Source organism: Lissotriton vulgaris, chromosome 7 (genome assembly GCF_964263255.1).
Source record: "Lissotriton vulgaris chromosome 7, aLisVul1.2, whole genome shotgun sequence".
NCBI classification, from domain to species: Eukaryota; Metazoa; Chordata; class Amphibia; order Caudata; family Salamandridae; genus Lissotriton; species Lissotriton vulgaris.
The window spans coordinates 602,424,666-602,444,106 of NC_141695.1; the positions used below are offsets into that span (position 1 = coordinate 602,424,666).

The 19,441-nt window shown below is 46.7% G+C and overlaps 1 protein-coding gene across 1 annotated transcript in view; it reads left to right on the plus strand.

Annotated features, from left to right (window-relative positions):
- The window catches only part of TRIM65 (tripartite motif containing 65), a 204,878-nt gene that overhangs the window by 127,910 nt on the left and 57,527 nt on the right, over positions 1-19,441 (plus strand). The window contains exons 3-4 of the mRNA XM_086930724.1: positions 7,291-7,524; positions 8,270-8,444. Of these exons, the coding sequence (XP_086786850.1) occupies positions 7,291-7,524; positions 8,270-8,444 (409 nt within the window). The remainder of the gene's footprint in view (positions 1-7,290; positions 7,525-8,269; positions 8,445-19,441) is intronic.

A 19,441-nucleotide genomic window follows, 5' to 3' on the forward strand; every position in this document is an offset into this window, starting at 1 on the left:
TTTTTTGCTGCGTGACGTCTGTTAACGTTCGATTCGATGGAAATCAGGAACTGTTGACCGCCATTTTGTCACTGCGATTAAATATTTTGTTAAAAATAATTGTTATAAATTAATCCTTATTGATAAACATTGTCTGCGCCATCTTGCCTTTTTTGCAATGCCACACTTTTGTTGAGCACGGCAGCCATTTTAGATGCCTTGACCAGACCCACTCTCTGCACGCCGCTGATCCTCAGCATGGCTTCCCACCCTCGCAAGCATCTCCCCCACGCACTGGTCACCCCCGCTCTCTCTCTCATGCATGGGCCAGAAACCTCCTCCCATCTGCGCTGTTCTTCTCTGAGAATCACACCCTGTGCCCGCCCGACACCTCCCTTTCACCCTATTCACTACCGCACCCTCTGACACTCCTCTTCCTCTGTGTCCGATTGTCCAGGCCGGTCCCAGGCTATCACCTAGTCCTGCAGGTGTAGTTTATGGCCCCAGCTGTAGAGAATCACCCCTCTTCAAAGGAGTTACAGTAGATCAAGGCCCCCACCCGATGAGATCCGTCACACCACACGCGTTCCTACTATCTGATAACCATCCTGTATTGTGCTTGGGGAGGGGATTCTCACTGTGAGGGTGTGTGGGTCCGAGCCTGAAGCGGAAGATTCCAGGGATGCCTCTTTGTACAGCAAAGTTTTTACAATTATGTGTCACATTAAAAATATATAGCACTCCAACAAAGTAGTAGGATTATAACATTTTAATAACTTATAAATATATACAACGCAACAAAAACAGTAAATACATTTAAACATTTTTTTTAAAAAGAATCAACAATGGTCAGTAGCTGTGTTTTGTGCGAATAGTCCCAAGGCAGCACAACGTGCTGAGTTCTGGACGGCACCCAGGTGATGTTACCTGGGTGCCGCACTGGTTTTTGGTATCCTACAATGCAGCTCCGAAAAACGGTGTGGGGCGTCCCGGGTGGTGCGGGGGGAGGCCTCGTCAGTAGCGGTCTGTTGTGCGAATAGTCCCAAGGCAGCAGAACGCGCTGAGATGTGGATGCCAACCAGGTGATGTCCAGTAAGTTGCCGCACTGGTTTTGGCATCCTACAATGCTGCTCCGAAAAACGGCGTGGGGCGCCCCGGGGGGGGGGGGAGGCGGCGTGAACGGGCATCCCCAGGTGGAGGCTCGTCTGCTGTAGTGGGGCGCCCCTTTACCGTTTCAGTTGCCATTCCGCCCGCTTTTGCTACACTGTGCCTCATCCGCCATTCAGCTGTTTATCGCCCGCTCTTGCGGCTACAGCGTCTCGCTCACCATGTAGTTGAGTTGCGTCCACTCTTGCGGTGCAGCGATAGGCGGCTGCTACAGGACTCTTAAAATGGCGGACGGCTCTTCGGATTTGGGCCTGGTCCACTAAATTGGCCCTGGGACACCTTGGAACTCGGATGTCCCCTGAGCCTTGAAGATTTTACAAAAGTCTTGAGGGCCCCCGACTCCTGCAGGCTTCCGGTGGGGAGCGGCTGCCATGATTGCTCGCGGAATGACCACGACGGAGCCACGAGATGGTGGTGCTCTCATGCTGACGCCAGCTTCAGTCTGAAACATCCAGAAACAAGGTGGGGCTTTCATCGTTTGGGAAAAAAAAATGTTTTAATCCAATGAAAAGTGTTATTTTTAGGTCATATGATCAAGCCTTCTATCATTAGGAAACCAAAAGTAAAATGAACCAATGAAAAGTTTTATAAACAAGTCACATGACCTGTTATGCTTACGTTACGCGCTGGTATAAAAAGCGTAGAAAATCCGTTGGCACGTGAGGCGGCGTCAGTAGCGGACCGATGTGCGAATAGGCCGAAGGCACCACAACGCCCCAAGATCCGGATGGCACCGAGGTGGTGTTCAGCAAGTTGCCGCACTGGTGTGGCCATCCTACAATGCTGCGCCGAAAGTCGGCGTGGGGCGCCCCGTTGGCCTGTGAGGTCGCGTCAGTCAGTGGGGGCTGTTTGAGAAAGCAATGTGATGCTGTGCGTCGCCCCCAAGATGGAGGATCCTCGGCTGCAGTGGGGCGCCCCTTGGTGTTTCACTCGCTATCCAGCTGAGTTGCGTCCGCACTTGCGGCTACAGTAGGCCGAAGGCAGCACAACGCGCCGAGATCCGGATGGCACCGAGGTGGTGTCCAGCAAGTTGCCGCACTGGTGTGGCCATCCTACAATGCTGCGCCGAAAGTCGGCGTGGGTGCCCCGTTGGCTTATGAGGTGGTGTCAGTAGTGGACCGATGTGCGAATAGGTCGGAACCAGCACAAGGCGCCAAGATCCGGATGGCAAGTCCTGGATGTTGGGTGCCATAGTTGAGAGTTCTGAGCAGTGCTTGTAACACTGTCTGAAGCTTATTTGCACCTGCTGCAGCTTCACTATTGCCCTGGTGTGGCCAAAGATCGCCCATGACATAGGCGGCCGGCTCCCGAGGTCCGGCGGAACTTTTTTCCTTTTCCTTTCTGCATCTTGTCCCACAATCCGTTTGACCTGAAGACACGACCAGGTCCCTGAATGTGTGCAGGGGGACGCTATTGATTGAATCAAAATGGCGGCTTCACACAAAGCTGACTCAAGCGTTGCTGGTGATGCTATACAGACAAAAAATGGTTTTCAGTTTGTACATTCTTCAGGATTTTTCCATCCAAGGCTGGTTGAGAGTTTGTAGAACAATGGCTTTAGATCTTGCCCTCCCCTCTTTTGACTGTTGGTTCTTGTTGCCTATCTCTTCTGTTGTCATTTAACTGAACCTTTTTTGACTGCCGAAAGGGGTTCTGGTCCGACCGCTGGTTGGTGGAGACATTTTGACTATATCCTGGACCTGCCCGGCCTCGCCCAAAATGGCGGCGGTATAAATGGGACTCGTAACTCCTTGTTGTGTACTGGTTGAACAACCTTGATATCACGAGATACGTATGCAGTTTTGAAGCACATGGCGGGCGGGGACGAGAATTGATTGAATATTTCGACATCCTTATTGATATTAAGTTCTGATGTGTTATTGATTACTGTACTATTGTAAGTTCGAATTAACGTCACCCATGGTACTTGCCCGCAAATGTATATCTAGAAAATTTTATTGTAAGTGGCCCTGTTGTATTTTAATTACAAAATGTACGTCCACCGATTCCGCAACTGTTAGACACCTTAGTTCTTGCAACCTAATGGCCCGCTCGTTACGTTCCTCTACGGTGTAAATGTTTCCTCATCATATACGATTCCAGTTTGCTCCGTGGCCGGCCCACGTGGTTATAGGCCCGTATTTGTATACTGACATTTTCACAATAAAGGTTTTTAAAACAAAACATGGTAGTAGTATTTACATTGGTAAAGTTTTTAATTTTAGTCACTGTTTTCGAATCAGTAAAAGGCAAGTGAAATAAAGCAGTCCAATTACATGACGGATAAAAGGTATAATACGCAGAAACGCAGTTAAGATAAATGGTCAAGGGCTGGTGTGTTTTTTACTCCTGCAACATAAAGTGATCGATAAGAATCTGATATTCAGGCGTATCGGCGACTAAGACAGCAGGCCGAGCATCTTTTGCTCAACGGCTCCGTCATGGGACGAAGAAACGCCCTTTTGCTAGAAAAAGGAATATATTTTACTTGCAGGACAGTTGTAAATTTTCCGGGAAAGTACATTAGCCTGGAACATTATAACATATATGTTTAAGAAAAAATAATGTTCGAAAGCAATAAAAAGCGTAATTTTTAGGTCATATGACCAAGCCTTTCATCATTAGAATAACAAAAGTAAAATGAACCAATGAAAAGTTTTATAAACAAGTCACATGACCTGTTATGCTTACGTTACGCGCCGCGCCCCGGATCACTTCCGGGAAGCTGCGCTTCGCACACCGGAGCACTTCCGGGTGCGCTAACGCGGCGTGTCATATAACGCATTACGCGACAACGTAGGTCCAGAATATAGTCAAAATGTCTCCACCAACCAGCGGTCGGAACACAACCCATTTCATTAGTCTAAAAAGTTCTGTTAAATGACAACAGAAGGGACAGGCAACGAGAACCATCAGTCAAAGAGGGGAGGGCAAGTTATTCCCTACCGGGTCACGTTGGGGCGCTACCGGAACTGATCGAAATGGTAGTCTACAGTGTTTCTGGATGTTTCAGACTGAAGCTGACGTCAGCATGAGAGCACCACCATCTCGTAGCTCAGTCGTGGCCATTCCACGAGCAATCATGGCAGCCGCTCCCCACCAGAAGCCTGCGGGAGTCGGGGGCCCCCAAGACTTTTGTAGAATCTTCAAGGCTCAGGGGACGCTTTCGAGAATGGGGCCCAAGTCCTAGCAGACAAGCGTCCGAGTTCCAAGGTGTCCCAGGGCCATTTTAGTGGATCACGCCCAAATCTGAAGAGCCGGCCGCCATTTTGAGAGTCTTGTGGCAGCCGCCTATCGCTGCATCGCAAGAGCGGGAGCAACTCAACTACATGGTGAGCGAGACGCTGTAGTCGCAAGAGCTGGCGGTAAACAGCTGAATGGCAGAAGAGGCACAGTGTAGCAAAAGCGGGCGGAATGGCAACTGAAACGGTAAAGGGGCGCCCCACTACAGCGTGTCTTCAGGTCAAACGGATTGTGGGACAAGGTCCAGAATGGAAGAGTCATCAAAAGGCAAAAAGTTCCGCCGGACCCCGGGAGCCGGCCGCCTATGTCGGGGGCGATCTTAGGCCACACCAGGGCAACACGACTTGGGGAGGGGGCAGGAGCCAAGCGCCCCCTCCCAGTCCGCGCCACCACATTGTATGTTGAAAATCTGAAGCCATTGTTCTACAAACTCTCAACCAGCCTTGGATGGAAAAATCTTGATGAATGTACAAACTGAAAACCAGTTTTTGTCTGCATAGCATCAGCAGCAAAGCTTGCTATCAGAGTTTATGAGTTTCATGCTCGATCGATTGAGCTAGCCGGATCAGGCAACAAAAAGTATAAAGTAGTTATGTAAATAGTTATTTAATAAAATGTTTTACCCTGTTACTTTGCTGGTGTGTTGTATATATTTATAATATTTGCATAGAGTTTATCGTTATTTTGGGCGGGGTGGGTGGCGGAGCCGAGCTGTCTTGCAGCCCTCATGGTGTGGAGCTCAGTTCATCTCACTATTTTCGTATTTCTCATGAAGGGTTGTTCCTAATGTTTCTATTTTAGCGAGGTCAAAAAGAGATCCCATTAGTGGCCTACTGATTTTGCTCGATTACTTTTGTTTTTTTACACGATTTTTCACTATCTGCAAAGACTAAACAGAGTATTGCGACTTTGTGCTTGTTTGTAAATAGAGAATGAACCAAGGAGAATCAATTGTAAAATAGTAAATGCTTGGATAACAATCAATCAAATGGAGAGACAAGCAGGCACGACGGATTACAACGGGGGCAAAGGCCTGCGTTAACTACCCTTCACCATCTGCAAAGAGAGAGTACTACTAAGAGAAAAGAGGGGGGGGGCAGCGTTCAAAGCACATCAGCGTGCATAAACACGAAAAAGTTTTTACCTATCACGTACTTGACATTTGACAGCTTTTGATATTTGCTATTAAAAAACCATTGAAATTCACTGAAAAAACCATAGGTTTTAGCCCATATATAGTTAGGGATTAGCATTTACAAAACCTTAATTTACTCGCACAAAACCATAGAAATTCGCATATATAGTTAGATGCAATAACTATATATCGCGCACCCGCAACCCACTGCTGATGATGTCACATATTACATCATTCATGACATGGTCAGTGACATCACTGATGACATCACTGATGACATCTCAAATGACATCATTCATGACATGGTCAGTGACATCACTGATGACATCACTGATGACATCTCAAATGACATCATTCATGACATGGTCAGTGACATCACTGATGACATCACTGATGATATTTCAAATGACATCACTTGTAAAATCACTGATAACATCTCATTTGTCATTACTGATCACATCACTGATAATATCATTCATGTGATAATACGATCAACCTCTTCAGACTCTAATATAACCTTAGATACAATCAGTGTAAACAGACTCTCACAGACTGTCATTCATCCATGGAGTTACTCACACACCTAGTCAGTCATGCAAAGAATCAATCACACCTCCATTTCCTCAACTATACACTTATACACACCTTACTTAATCAAACATATACTAACACATATTTACTCTCTTATACAATCCCTGATACAAGTTCACAATGATCCATACAGCCACTCACACATTCACTGGCTCTTATGCACAGTTATTTATATATGTCAACTCTTACATGTAGTGTGTTTTACATATGTAGTTACTTTGACATGTAGCACTGAGATATCCATTCACTCACCAATACACTCATGCACACAGTCAACCGCCCATACAGCTGTTTTCACATGCACTTTTGAACCCATACATCTACTGAATCAACTGCTCACACATCTATGCACAGAGTCACACACCTCTCAGCCACTCCCACACACACACTCAGTCTCCCATACAAATATTTGGGCAACCAATCAATAACCCATATAGTTACTCATATAGCTACTGATCAACACATGCAGCAGTTTACAGAACTACAGTAATAATGATGCACAAATTAAGACAGTTTAGTCACTAACCCATGCACTCAGTGAGACACATTTAATCATTCTCTCATACAGTCAGTCATGCACCTGCTAAATCCTTCATCCAAACACATATACATCCACTCATTCTTCAATATGTAAGACATATTTTAACTTTACAGAAACATACAGTCACTGGATGTTGTCATTTGAGATGTCATCAGTGATGTCATCAGTGATGTCACTGACCATGTCATGAATGATGTAATATGTGACATCATCAGCAGTGGGTTGCGGGTGCGCGATATATAGTTATTGCATCTAACTATATATGCGAATTTCTATGGTTTTGTGCAAGTAAATTAAGGTTTTGTAAATGCTAATCCCTAACTATATATGGGCTAAAACCTATGGTTTTTTCAGTGAATATATATATATAAAATATACAACTGTATGCTAGAATACATAGGGTACATATCCTGATGTGACCTAGATACTTGTACACCACACATATCCCTTTCACTGTGCGCATGCCATAAAATCTGCAGCTCTATATTTGCTCTTGTTATGGGCAAGTACTATTTCTCAAGATACATTGTGTACGATATTGAGTCTGCTTGCTTACCCCCTAGTTATTTGTAATGTTTGTGTTCCACAGATTAGGATATTGAACATCCTATTATCGTTATTCTTTTTTGCCCAGGAAAACTCTGACAAGTTCATTGTGGGAATAGCTGAGCGCTTTGCCAAGTTGCAACGAATGTTAGAGGAGTGCCAGACCCTATCGGTGGAGGTCATGCAAGGAGTAACGCATGTGGCACTGAAGCAGGCGGAGGTCAACTTGGAAGAGCTGCAGAGCCGCAGAGATGCCCTGGTGCAACACCGTCTGAAGGCAGAAGAGCTTATAGGCTGCTCAGATGATGTAACTTTTCTGCAGGTATGTTGTCTTGGCTAGCCATCGAGATAAGGAAAAGGAAGACTTGTGCCATCAATTAATGAAGGGGGTCAAACACTGCTTTGGGAACCCTTTAAATATGTTGACCGATTTAACAGTAAACGGATATTTGATCCCAGGAGCCACCTTTTGCTTCAAATCTTGGTACAATGGACCAGGTCAGTTGTATCACTGAGACTGGATGTCTCTGGGCATGGTGTACATATCTGTGATGACCTGAAATATGGAATTGATTTCAAATGAGCAACCCCTTCCCCTACAGAAACTACAAACATCATTTTTACGCTTAAAGACAGCTCTTTAATAATGCATTTCTGAAGCGTCTAACAATCTAAAACGCACTCACAACATGTGAACTTCTGGAGGAATTTTCCTCATCTGCATCCACAAGTATGTGGCCAGGCCCCAAGACTCTTAAAGAATAATTCATGATTCCTTCAGATGGTGATGTTTTGGAGCGTAGGCCTATAGCTTCTGTCAGACCTCCCTTTCCTTTTGCCTGCAGACAGATCGTATGAGATGTTGTATTGATATCGGCCAACAAGTAATGGGAATGCTCTGCACCAGACCTCTTTTCAGATCTCTAAAGATGTTTTTTTCTAGAGCATTTTCCTTAGTCTCACAGACAGGTCTGGAAATTGCTCATTAGCTTTTTTCTGATGTTAGAAGACTGTGCTTTGGAATAATTTATTTTGTCTGGTAACTTCTGTTAATTGTTTTTATCCAGCTGTTTCCTCTCCTCTCCATCCCTGGGGCATCTGTGGCTTTGCCAGCTGTTGAGTTCCCAATCAGTCAGAAAGTGGCACCCGTTGTAGAGATTCTTTCTAACGTTTCAAAGTTGCTCCAGGAATTAGCCAACTCTCTACACATGGTACCCAGTGGCAGTGGGTACCCAACTAAAGGTGAGACTTTTGAAGAAATCTGTACTGTGGGGAAATGTGAAAACACGCAAGCTTTATTTAGCTTGAAGCTGCCCCCCCCCCCCCTCCGCCCCCCCCCCCCTCCAAGCAGGTGTAGTAAATATCAAGGACTGGGCCAGGTGACGCCTCTCCAAGGTTTTGAATCAATACAATACCATGACATTTAGTAGGGTTCTACTGTCAGTTGGGTGTGATTGAGTAAATGGAGGCCTCTGACTAGTTGGCTCCAAATGCCTTTGCTTGCAAGGTGGATGGGAATGTTTGCATGTATTGAACCACATTATCTACGCTTTAGGAAGCGGCTGAAAACGTATCTTTTTCCTCAATGAAACCTGCCTGTCCGGAACGCCGAACTCCCCCCCTTCCCCTCCCTTACTCCCTCTCCCTTTCTGGCCCACTGACCTGTAGGGGTAGGGTTCTTAGCGCTGGGATACCCCCGGGTGACTACGCGCTCTATAAATATTTTTAATAATAATAATAATGTATGGAAATCTGTAACCTCAACACAAACATTTCAGTAAATAGGCATCCATTGCTTAACATTTATGAAATGTTGAAAATTATAGATCATGCTGAATGATTCGCCACGGTGAACCCCTCACCCAACTTCTACATACATTTTTGCACAGTGTTTATGCCATTTTAAAAACTTTTTATGCCATTTGTGACTTCTCTGTTTCACCTTACGGCTATTGATAATTAACAAGATGTGAAATTTCCCAGTAACAATAGGGGTGTCCTTTTTTCAGGCTCGCATATTTCTTTGTGGTTATAATGAATGTGAGTTTGATCAATGACCTGGGGAAGTCTGTGAGATACCAAAGAAAAGTAGTTTAGCCCTAGAAGTGACAAATGTCAGATTAATGTGTGAGATGTTAATTACATGGGGCACATTTTCTGAAAGATAAACAGCTTAAAGTAGGTTTGGTAGAGTCCATGACTGAGGTTGCAGTTTTCACTGTTACGTATCAGTTACAGTCTTGCCTCTGACCTTCTTGGTTTGGCATACACATTTTAACCTAACATCAACAGTGGTAGTTTCATAGTGGTAGTTTCATATTCAGGGGCGGCTTCGGTAACATTAGGAGTGCCATTTATTTGTGCTAGGAATGAACACGTCTTGGAGAAGTCTTGGAGGCACTGGAGAGAATCACTTTAGCCTTAAGTAAATACAATTGTTTGATTAAGTTGCTTAATATTACTTATTTGGGGTAAACATTGTCTCTAGAAGATATTCAGTTTAATTAAGTTTTACTTTATTTATAATGCATAGCAGTGCTAGAAGCCCAACTTCGAGGTGCAGAATAAAACAGTCCACACTCAAACAAGATAATGCATATAAAACTGTTGGCAATAAACCCAAATAATAACAAATCATATCTTTAATAGGTTTAAATGCAAACATAAACACGCATTGGCATAGCCAATAGATCTCGCCTTTGGGACCTTATAAGTGTTTAGCCATGCAACAGATGATGTTGTTGCACCAAGGACATTGTGCTGGATAACTAAACGCTTATAAGGTCCCAAAGGCGAGACCTATTGGCTATGCCAATGCTTGTTCTGGTGTTGTTATGTAGTACTGCAAGTGGCTGAATGGTGCTTTGTTAGGGTTTACGAGTATGATGAGCTATTATTATTAAGGTAGTTAAATGAGTTGTGTCAAAAGCGAGTGGAAGGTTTTGTAGCATGTGGACGGATGAGCTTTGTTGCACACAGCTAAGTTTGAAGTTTGGGGGTAAATGTATAATGTAGGGGTGACGTAGAAGACTGATGTTTAGTGAATTATATAAGAAAGGGTCTTTTTTTAAGCTACAGGTGGAAGTGATGCTGCCTAGTAGTGCTGCATGTAGAGGACTTGTGGTCTATGAACAAATAGATGGCATTGCAATTGGGTTCTGAATTATACTGAGTGGTAAAGAGTAACTGGTGTGTGAGTTGTGACCGGAAGATTGTAATTCTATGAATAAGGTATCACCAATGAAATGGTGAGAGCGAGCAGTGTTGTGAGTGAACAAATGTTGATCAAGGTGTGTGCACACATTACATTTATTTTTACTGTTAAGATGGCATGTTTGTAAAAGAGAAGGAGGGGTCACTTGCTAGCAAGCTTAATTTTTAAAACCAGCTGCATAATACATAAAGCTAAGCTCGGTGAGCCCATGGTCTGTGAGAATGCCCTGTATGGTTGCCCTTGTATCCGCTACCTGGAGCCTCCAGGGATTACTCCATTACAGAACTCCCGAACACGAACAGAGAACCATCACGCGGTTCTCACTTCAGTACGCACGTTTCTTGATCATTTTTAAGTTGTGCGATTTCAATCCCCAAAAGTTTTCACAGCCCTGGAGTCACATCAAGTACACGGTGTGACGAAACACATGTCGGCTGGCGATCACCTTTTGTACTGATCAAGATTGTACGATAAATCTTTATTACCTGCAAAAAACCTGAAGTCAGACTTTTATTTATTCAAAATAATTGTAACCACAGTAGGACTCTGACATCAGAACCCATACAATCACAAAAGTTGTGCACAGGACTTGGTTCTTATTGTTGGGTACAGACCTTCTTACCAGTACAGGGGTTGTGTTGCTTTGGGTTTGTTTCCCCTGACCTGTTTTGCACCGTTAATAAATTGTATTTATCGGTTTACCGACCTATCATACACGCATGAGCGCCACATCTTCCTGTCCAGCAATTCAAACCCTTTTCTTTGTTTACAATATTTTGTGTAACAGATATGCTTTCTCAGCAGCGAGGTTTACGGAGGTCAATTCACTTAACGATTTAGGCACTTTTAAATGTATTCCGTGTGCATGCTCTGTCCTTCCTCTCCCGCTCTTAAACTCCGGTACGTCTCCATGGACGTCACAAAGGCCCCTAGAGTGCAGCCCCCGCACTGCGCTGGGTCTCCGAGCTCCAGGGGGCCGCATCAGCATAGTGTGCTCACTGACTGGATTTGGGACCAGTCGTTTTACAGTTATGCTCCTGCGCACATGTACCAGCCATGTGTATCACGACATTCATCACATGCGCTGCAAACTACGCAGTGCCTGCCTCGGAGTGGTCTTCAGGGCGGGGCGCTGGTTGTGACTATATTGTGTCATGCTCAATGTACACTGACTTGTGCGGGCCGGTGGACCATAATTTGGCAGCAGTCTGTTCCCGCTACAGAAGCTGCAACTCAGAGGTGAGACAAGTGAAATCAACTATTCATCACGATATCACAATCCCGTCTTGCGGTGGGGTGGGGTGTATTCACAGTCCCCAGGGTAGCGAGACTTGAGCCATTGCAATATTGCTTAAGCCCACGATTGCCTTATGGTTAATGCCTGCGCTCGTGGATATGGATCCCTCCCAGCAAGCTGGCATACACGTGGCATACACGTGAAATACACGTGAAAATCTCTCCCACTTCTCAGATTTGGAGCCCAGTAAAAGAACACCTCATTAGCGGCATCACTGTATTAACCACTGCCCGGGTTTCACACAAACTACTTGGTGGAACTTCAGGTGTTTTACTGGCAAAGGAGCTGTTTAAACCCGTCCACCCAAAGAGCAACAGTGCTCGAGTCAGCTCCATTTGTAAAACAAAATATCAAGCATCATATAGGCTGATCTACGCAGCCCTTCTTCCAACTCCATGTCCTGGCGCATGTAGGTTATCAGTTTGAGGCCACTATGTCGGTCTGTGTAAATAGTTTTCGGTATTGCATTTATAATATTATGAGGACAGTTTGAAATCCTTCTCCAGCCCCCCTCTGTAAGGTAAATAGAGAAGTATTTACATGCATACAACTAATTAAGCAGTCTGGTTAAATCTGCATGAGACGTAGTGGTTGATTGTGCATGAGGCATGGGTGTCAGTCATTGGAGGGTGGCAATTTCTGGTTTGAGAGAATGAATAGTCAGTTATTGTGTATTCAATTTTGCGCATCTGACTATGCACGTGCCTGTACTGTGCTCCGCAAGCGCCCCCCGCCGCCTTTCCATATGCTTTGTAGTCACTTGCAATGCATGACGCCTATTACAGCATAGTCGGAGCTTCCAGTATCTTAATTGCACCATAGCAGACACTTTTATCTCGGGAAAGAAATGCAAATGTCAACTCCAGCCCCAAGAATTACGAGCCCGTTTTGGATAAGGTGTGTATAAATAAGGCAGATGTTCTTTGTTTTAAGAAAGTTATGCAGTGTAACGATGGGACGTGCATGGCATTGGGAAGCACATATAGCGACGTGCAGAACAGTGTCAAAGACTAGCCTGGAGTTAGGCATGGGGTATGTGAGGCACTCTGGATTGTACGTGGGAGGTTCTGGCTTGGAGAAGTGCAGTGGGGGCTTCAAGATTTAGACAGACGTGCCTTGACAGAGCTCAGTGTGAATTTCAGCATGGCAATCTTAGAGGGTTCAGGAAGCCGGGTTAGGCCACATGAAATATCTAGGCCTCAAGCTTCTGTACATGGCCTTAGCTAGGAGTGTAGGTTTTGGGGAGAACAGCCGCCAGCAACATCAAACTAAAAGGGGGGCCAGGAGGAGATGGAAGGGTGATTCTCAGTGGGGATTTTTGAAAACAGTTAACAATGTAGAAAGATAATACATATGTAGAGCATTTTATTGTTATTTTTGATAGTGTCATGTTATTATTTTACTTATTTTGTGGAAATGGCACATTTGCCCAGCGTGTTTGGTCAAAACTGGATGGAGATTAAAAAACTTTGCAGAAGATTTTGTGTCCTGCTGTCCCTCAGTTGCATTCTAGGGACATCTGTGGCAATCGCAAATACTTTTTTTAGGTGAACAATTAAACTGCAAAATTTGTGATAAGAAATATGATTTAATCAATGTTTTAGAGTAAGGTTTGAGGTTCTCCCAAGATTGTTAGAGGCAAAGTAGAATCAAACACTGCATTTTGAGGCACTTTGCACCAGAAACATTGGTAAAATCTAGATTAGACTGAAAGACAAAGTCAAGGAAGATTTATGGTATGCCCCAAGGTATTTTGAGAACAAATATGTGGCAAAAATACCACATTCCAAGGACCCTCAATCTAAAGCATTTATGAAAATGAATGATAATAAAGGTGGATATGGAATACGTGCCTCTGTCTCTGTGCAGTGGCATAACAGTAGCCCCCGCGGGGCAGCCCCTTCCGACACTGTGCATGGGTGGCAGACCCATGGCTTGAGAACTCCTGACTGGGTTCAGACTGTGGGCCCCACATGTACTTTGCAGGGGGCCCCCTCAAGCTACCTTACACCACTGTACATCTCAGTATGTAGCCTCCTTCTGAATGGGAGCCATCAATAATGGTATTGTCAGAAAGAGAAGTTCGGCTCTGTTTCTAAAATCGTATTAAAATATTTCCATTTGAAGTATTTTGCATACTGAAGCAGTTCACACTTGTTAAAGAAGCTAATGTACATTTTTTAATTGCTATCCTTGCTTTGCAATTGGAAGTGTTCTCTTCCTTAGTTTACTAACGGTTGATTCAGGAAGTGTTTCTTTAAATTTGTGGACTCAGAGCTCTAAGCATTAACTATAGTGTTATGGCAATACATTTCTGTGTGAGCTGGAGGTAACGTGGTACAATCAGTGCTAAATCTGCTCATATGATTGCAGGTGGTGTGGACTCAGGTACTCAATTTTATCGACCAGGGCCAGTAATATGTACCGAGTACACTGCTCTGTGGTGCACCTTTGCGTAACATAGGTGACAATGTGCAAAATATAATCCCTCAAGGGAAATAAGCATACCGTACTCACTTCCTAGATGTAATGAAACAGAATGTTTGTAAATATTTATCACTGGATGATGCTGTGATAGAATTCATTGCAAAAAACACAGTTGATGGACAGAATGCAGAACAATGTCTTACATTCACCCCAGTACAAAGATCTGGGCTTAAATCCATCGTTTTTTTGCACTCCACACCACCATAGGTCAGACAATGGCTATATGCAAATCAGCCTTGACCCTGTGCCTCATGGGAACAGTCCAGCCCGAACTACCAAGCCATGTCTTTCCTAGACCGGAATCAAGCATCCAAGGACCGGTTTCTGGCTATCAGCCTTCTTCAGCCTGGATAGCTTGACTCTAGTGATGTGGAGTACCTGGGACTCACGTCTGAGCATACCCAGCCCACTCGGGGTGAAAATTGCAAAAAACACAGTTGATGGACAGAATGCAGAACAATGTCTTACATTCACCCCAGTACAAAGATCTGGGCCTTAATCCATCGTTTTTTTGCACTCCACACCACCCTAGGTCAGACAATGGCTATATGCAAATCAGCCTTGACCCTGTGCCTCATGGGAACAGTCCAGCCCGAACTACCAAGCCATGTCTTTCATAGACCGGAATCAAGCATCCAAGGACCGGTTTCTGGCTATCAGCCTTCTTCAGCCTGGATAGCTTGACTCCAGTGATGTGGAGTGCCTGGGACTCACGTCTGAGCATACCCAGCCCACTCGGGGTGAAAATTGCAAAAAACACAGTTGATGGACAGACTGCAGAACAATGTCTTACATTCACCCCAGTACATGTCTGAACTGGGGTGGCTGAGTGAGCTAAAGAATGGTGATGGATTAAACCCAGATCATTTGACTGGGGGTGAGTGTTTGATTTGCTCAAACGCCCCGTCCATCATCCCCTTTTGTTTCGCTGTGATAGAATTCATGGCAGAGGAATATGGCCAGAGAAACATATTAATTTGTGTGCCTACCTATCAGTTATTTTAGAGGAACCAACAGTTGGCTGAGGCTATAGATTTGTCTGTGACAGTGTTTAGAGATTAGAACGTTTACTAATGCCTGTGTGTTAGAAAATTATACTATGCAACATACAAAGGATGGGATTGATGTATTATACAGTATAAAATGATGTCAGGGGGCGTGGCCAAGATGGCGGCGAGATAGGACGTGGGTTCCTGTCCCTCCGGCGCCACCACACTTTAGCCTTATTATATTGCCCGATTTGAAGCCCATCTGCGAGCTCCCGCAAGCGAATCAACACAAGAGGCTGGTTCAGCGTCAGCAGGTTGCTTCTTTCCTGCCGCTGCCTGCTCTTTGCGGACTTTCCTATCTCTGCGTGGTGATGGCCTGGCAGACCCTGTTCAAGCCACGACCACATTGGTTCTCTGGTGGCTGCTGCTTGGGGAGACGCTTGAGGGCTGAGAGGGGAGGCGCGCCACACTAGTGTGCTCTCCTTCACGAGCGCCTGGCACGGTAGAGCGGCTGGCGGCACCGCGGTGGTGAGGAGCCTGGAGCCGGTGTCATCTTGGGGTCTGCCATTGCTGCCTGGCCTGGAGGATGGCGAAGCACACGGAGCAGGGGCGTGCGGGCCTAGCAGATTGCCGGGGCCGCCTTCGCTCGGCTCCCCGCTTTGATATGCGAGGAAGACACTGGAGATCCTGCAAGCTATGATGGTGCCCTGCTGTAGTGGCGAGAATGCCTAACAGTACCGGAGAAGATAAGAGGTGAGGAGCGGGGGCCTGGAGTGCGTGGCGCCGCTTAGTGAGGCTGACTCCGGTCCGTGGATCGGCGGACAGCGCTTTCTGGCGACTGCGCATTGCAACAAGAGCGATGTTTTCCCCAGTGAGGCCCGCAGCGATTCTGAGCATTTCGGCGGGCGACCACGGGGCACACTACGGGTTGAGGCTGCCATTTGAAGCTGTTAGTGTACCCCCGCCGAGGGACCCGTTTGAGTACGGGAGGAGGAGAAAGCACTGTGCGGGGGTACAAGACTGGGCTTCTCACTGTGGCCCATGAGTTGTGTGGCGCTGGTGCCCAGCGAGGGAGCAGGAAGTGCGACAGAAAGAGCAGAGAGTTGAAGTACTCCCTCGGGAGAGGGGCCTAACCGGGGGCCCTTTACTGAACCCACCCCTATCCGACCGGGGCCGGGTTTGTGACGGAGTGGCCTCTGCAGAGCGTAACTGAACAGGTGGTGGCACTGATCGGTCCGCGGTCTGGCAGATGGCGCAGGCGTGGGTGGTAACCTCCTGTCTACTTTCGCCCAGAGCGGTGCGCGTACCAGCCTTGACCCACGACGCGAGGAGACAGCTGGTGCTGGAGGTTGTACCGGCGTGGCGATCTGGACGCAAGGACTCGCTCCTAGCAGCGGAAACGGAGACCCAGTCTGAGGCCCAGGGGATCTGTACCTACCCTACGGCCCGGAGTGGTGGGTGATATCGGGAGGCTCTGCGGTCCTGCAGGCTCATCATGGCAATGGCGAGGGCCCAGAGAGAGAAGTCGATGAAAGAACTCCTCCAGAAACAAGCGGGTCAATCGAACCCCCAGAACGAGACAAAGGCAAGCCATATGGAAGGTGACAACTCCCCAGCGTCCAAAGCTTTCATGGTCTAACTCTTCTTGGCTATCTACGGGAGGTTAGACGCGCCGTGGATGGCATCGGTGAGAGGGTGGAGACCCTGGAGGAGCTTGACCTCGGTAGGGAAGAAGAGCTCCACCAACTACAGCAGGAGATGATACGCCACAGTGTGCAGAATATCGATCTCCAGGCCCATGTAGAGGACCTGGAGAACCGCTCCAGACAGAACAATGTACGGATTAGAGCGGTCCTGTGGAAGGAGACTATCTTCGTGCCTACGTCAGCGGCTTATTTCACCAGATCCTCGGGGATGTAGAGCGTTCAGACATCCAAATGGACCTGGTCCACCGGGTGGGTCTTCCATGTGACACCAAAGCTCCCTTTCCAGGTATTCTTGTCTGTGTACATGACTTTCAGTTAAAAGAACGCATCCTCCGGATGGCACGTGAGCAACACCCCATGCAGTTTCGCGGGCACCACCCTGCTCTCTTCCAGGATTTGGCGGCCTCCACGCTTGTTAAGCGCAGAGCGTTCAAGCCTGTAACCAACCACCTCTGAGACAAGAACATTCCCTACTCCTGGGGCCACCCGTTTCGTCTAATCTTCAAATACCAGGGCAAGCTCCTCCAGATCAGGTCCTTGGAGGAGACGCTGGAAACCCTGGGTATCGATAGAGCCCCTTCCACGGAAGTGGAGGATAGGCCGACTTCTAGACAACGACACACTTGGGAGTGTCAGCAGGTTGGGAAACCGTCATCAAGCCCAAAGCCTGACCTGGCTACAAGCAAACAAGAAAGAACGGCGGTTCTTTCATCGCTGTCACAGGTTACAGAGTGCCCGGGCACCCCTTGATCTTCCTAACTAGTGGCATCCAATTGGGTTGAATAGTGTGCACCGGAGAGGCGGAGAGGACCGATCGGGATGAGAGTTCGCCGGACTGGTAAGAGAGTATTAACTGTTGATTTGACTATTTCCTCACCACGACCCCCTGGACTTTAACCATTGTGACAAACTTTTGTCATGTTTGCTAGATTAGCCCTCTCCTTCTCAATATTTAGTTGTTTATTATTGTTTGGGGATAGGATTTTTTTGGGGGTCTCCCCATCAGTTCTTAGGTGGGAATGGCAGGCGATAGGGCTCCTCATGTCGCCCGTGGAAGTGCAAGCGCTGCTTGGACTTCTGCGTGTGCTCGGCTTCACATTCCCCCTAATGGCCCAATGGGTAAAGACTTGAAAGTAATTAGTTTGAATGTGCGAGGGTTGAACAATCTAGTAAAACACGCATCAGTGCTTTTCCTGCTGTAAAACACCAATAGTGATATCTGCTTACTCCAAGAGACTCACCTGCTAGCTAAAGACACCAAGAGCATGCATGATAAAAGATTCCCGCAGCAATTCTGGTCCTCCGGGCCGTCCAAAAGGAATGGAATAGCGGTCCTGTTCAGCACGCGATGCCAATGTAAAGTTATCTCGACAATTGCAGAAGTCAAAGGCCGATTACTGGCCATCAGGGTACAATGGGGTGAATCGCACCTTACACTAGGAACTTTATATGCACCTAACGTAAAACAAAAATCCTTTCTCCGCTCTCTGCCGACAGGGGTGCTTGCCTCCCCCGATGCTGCTATCTTGGTTGGGGGCGACTTAAACCTGGTGCTGGACCCGGAATTAGACAGATCAGGGCAGAGGTCACACCAAGCAGGGGCGCTCTCACCCGCTGCGAGGAGGTGGTTGAAGGACTGTGGGCTGCGCAATGTGAGGCGAACACAACACCCAAAAGAGCATGACTATACATATTTTTCCACAGTGCACAAAACATATGCATGACTTGATCACTTTTTAGCCTCCCCTTCCCTCATGGCTAGCCTACACTTGGCGGAGATCACCCCGCTCTCTCTCGGATCATGCCCTCATCTCAGTTCTTTTGCCTGCGTGGCGAATGCGTTCCGCCCACCCGGGTTGGAGCCTCCTCCACTCTGAAGAGGTGGTCAAGCGGATACGAGACACTATGGTACACTACTTCCAAGACAACAAAGTGGGGTCTACCCCTCTTGCAGTGGCGTGGGAGGCTCTGAAATTGGTAACGCGGGGAGAGTTTATTAGGGTCGCTGGATCATACCCGGCCCTGCGCCGGGAGAAGCGTGCAGAGTTGGAAAGAGAGGTGGGAGAACTGGAGGCGGTCCACTAACGTACTGCTGCCCCGAGGGTGTGGCGGGAATTAGAAAACCGACAATGAATGCTGAAACACCTAGACTTAGATAGGGCGGAACACGCTCTTCTTCGGTTGCGACGCAAATTTTACCTTAGCAGCGATAAGTGTGGGAAAATGCTAGCGCATAGACTACGGGCAAAGACGTAGATGTCCGTAATACAATCAGTGTGCGATCACGCTGGGAGGGAACATTCCGCAGATGACCGAATTGTTGAAGCCTTCCGCAGCTTTTATCAACTCCTCTATGCAGATCGAGACGCCCCTTGCAAGACCCTAATGAGTGTTTGAGTACCTGTGGTATATCCCCCATACCCAAACAAACCTGGATTCAGCAATCCGCATAGAAGAGGCGATATCAGCCATTTCAAGGTTAAAAATAGCTAAGTCTCCGGGATCGGAAGGCTTCCTGGCCGCTTTTTACAAAACATTTTGTGTCG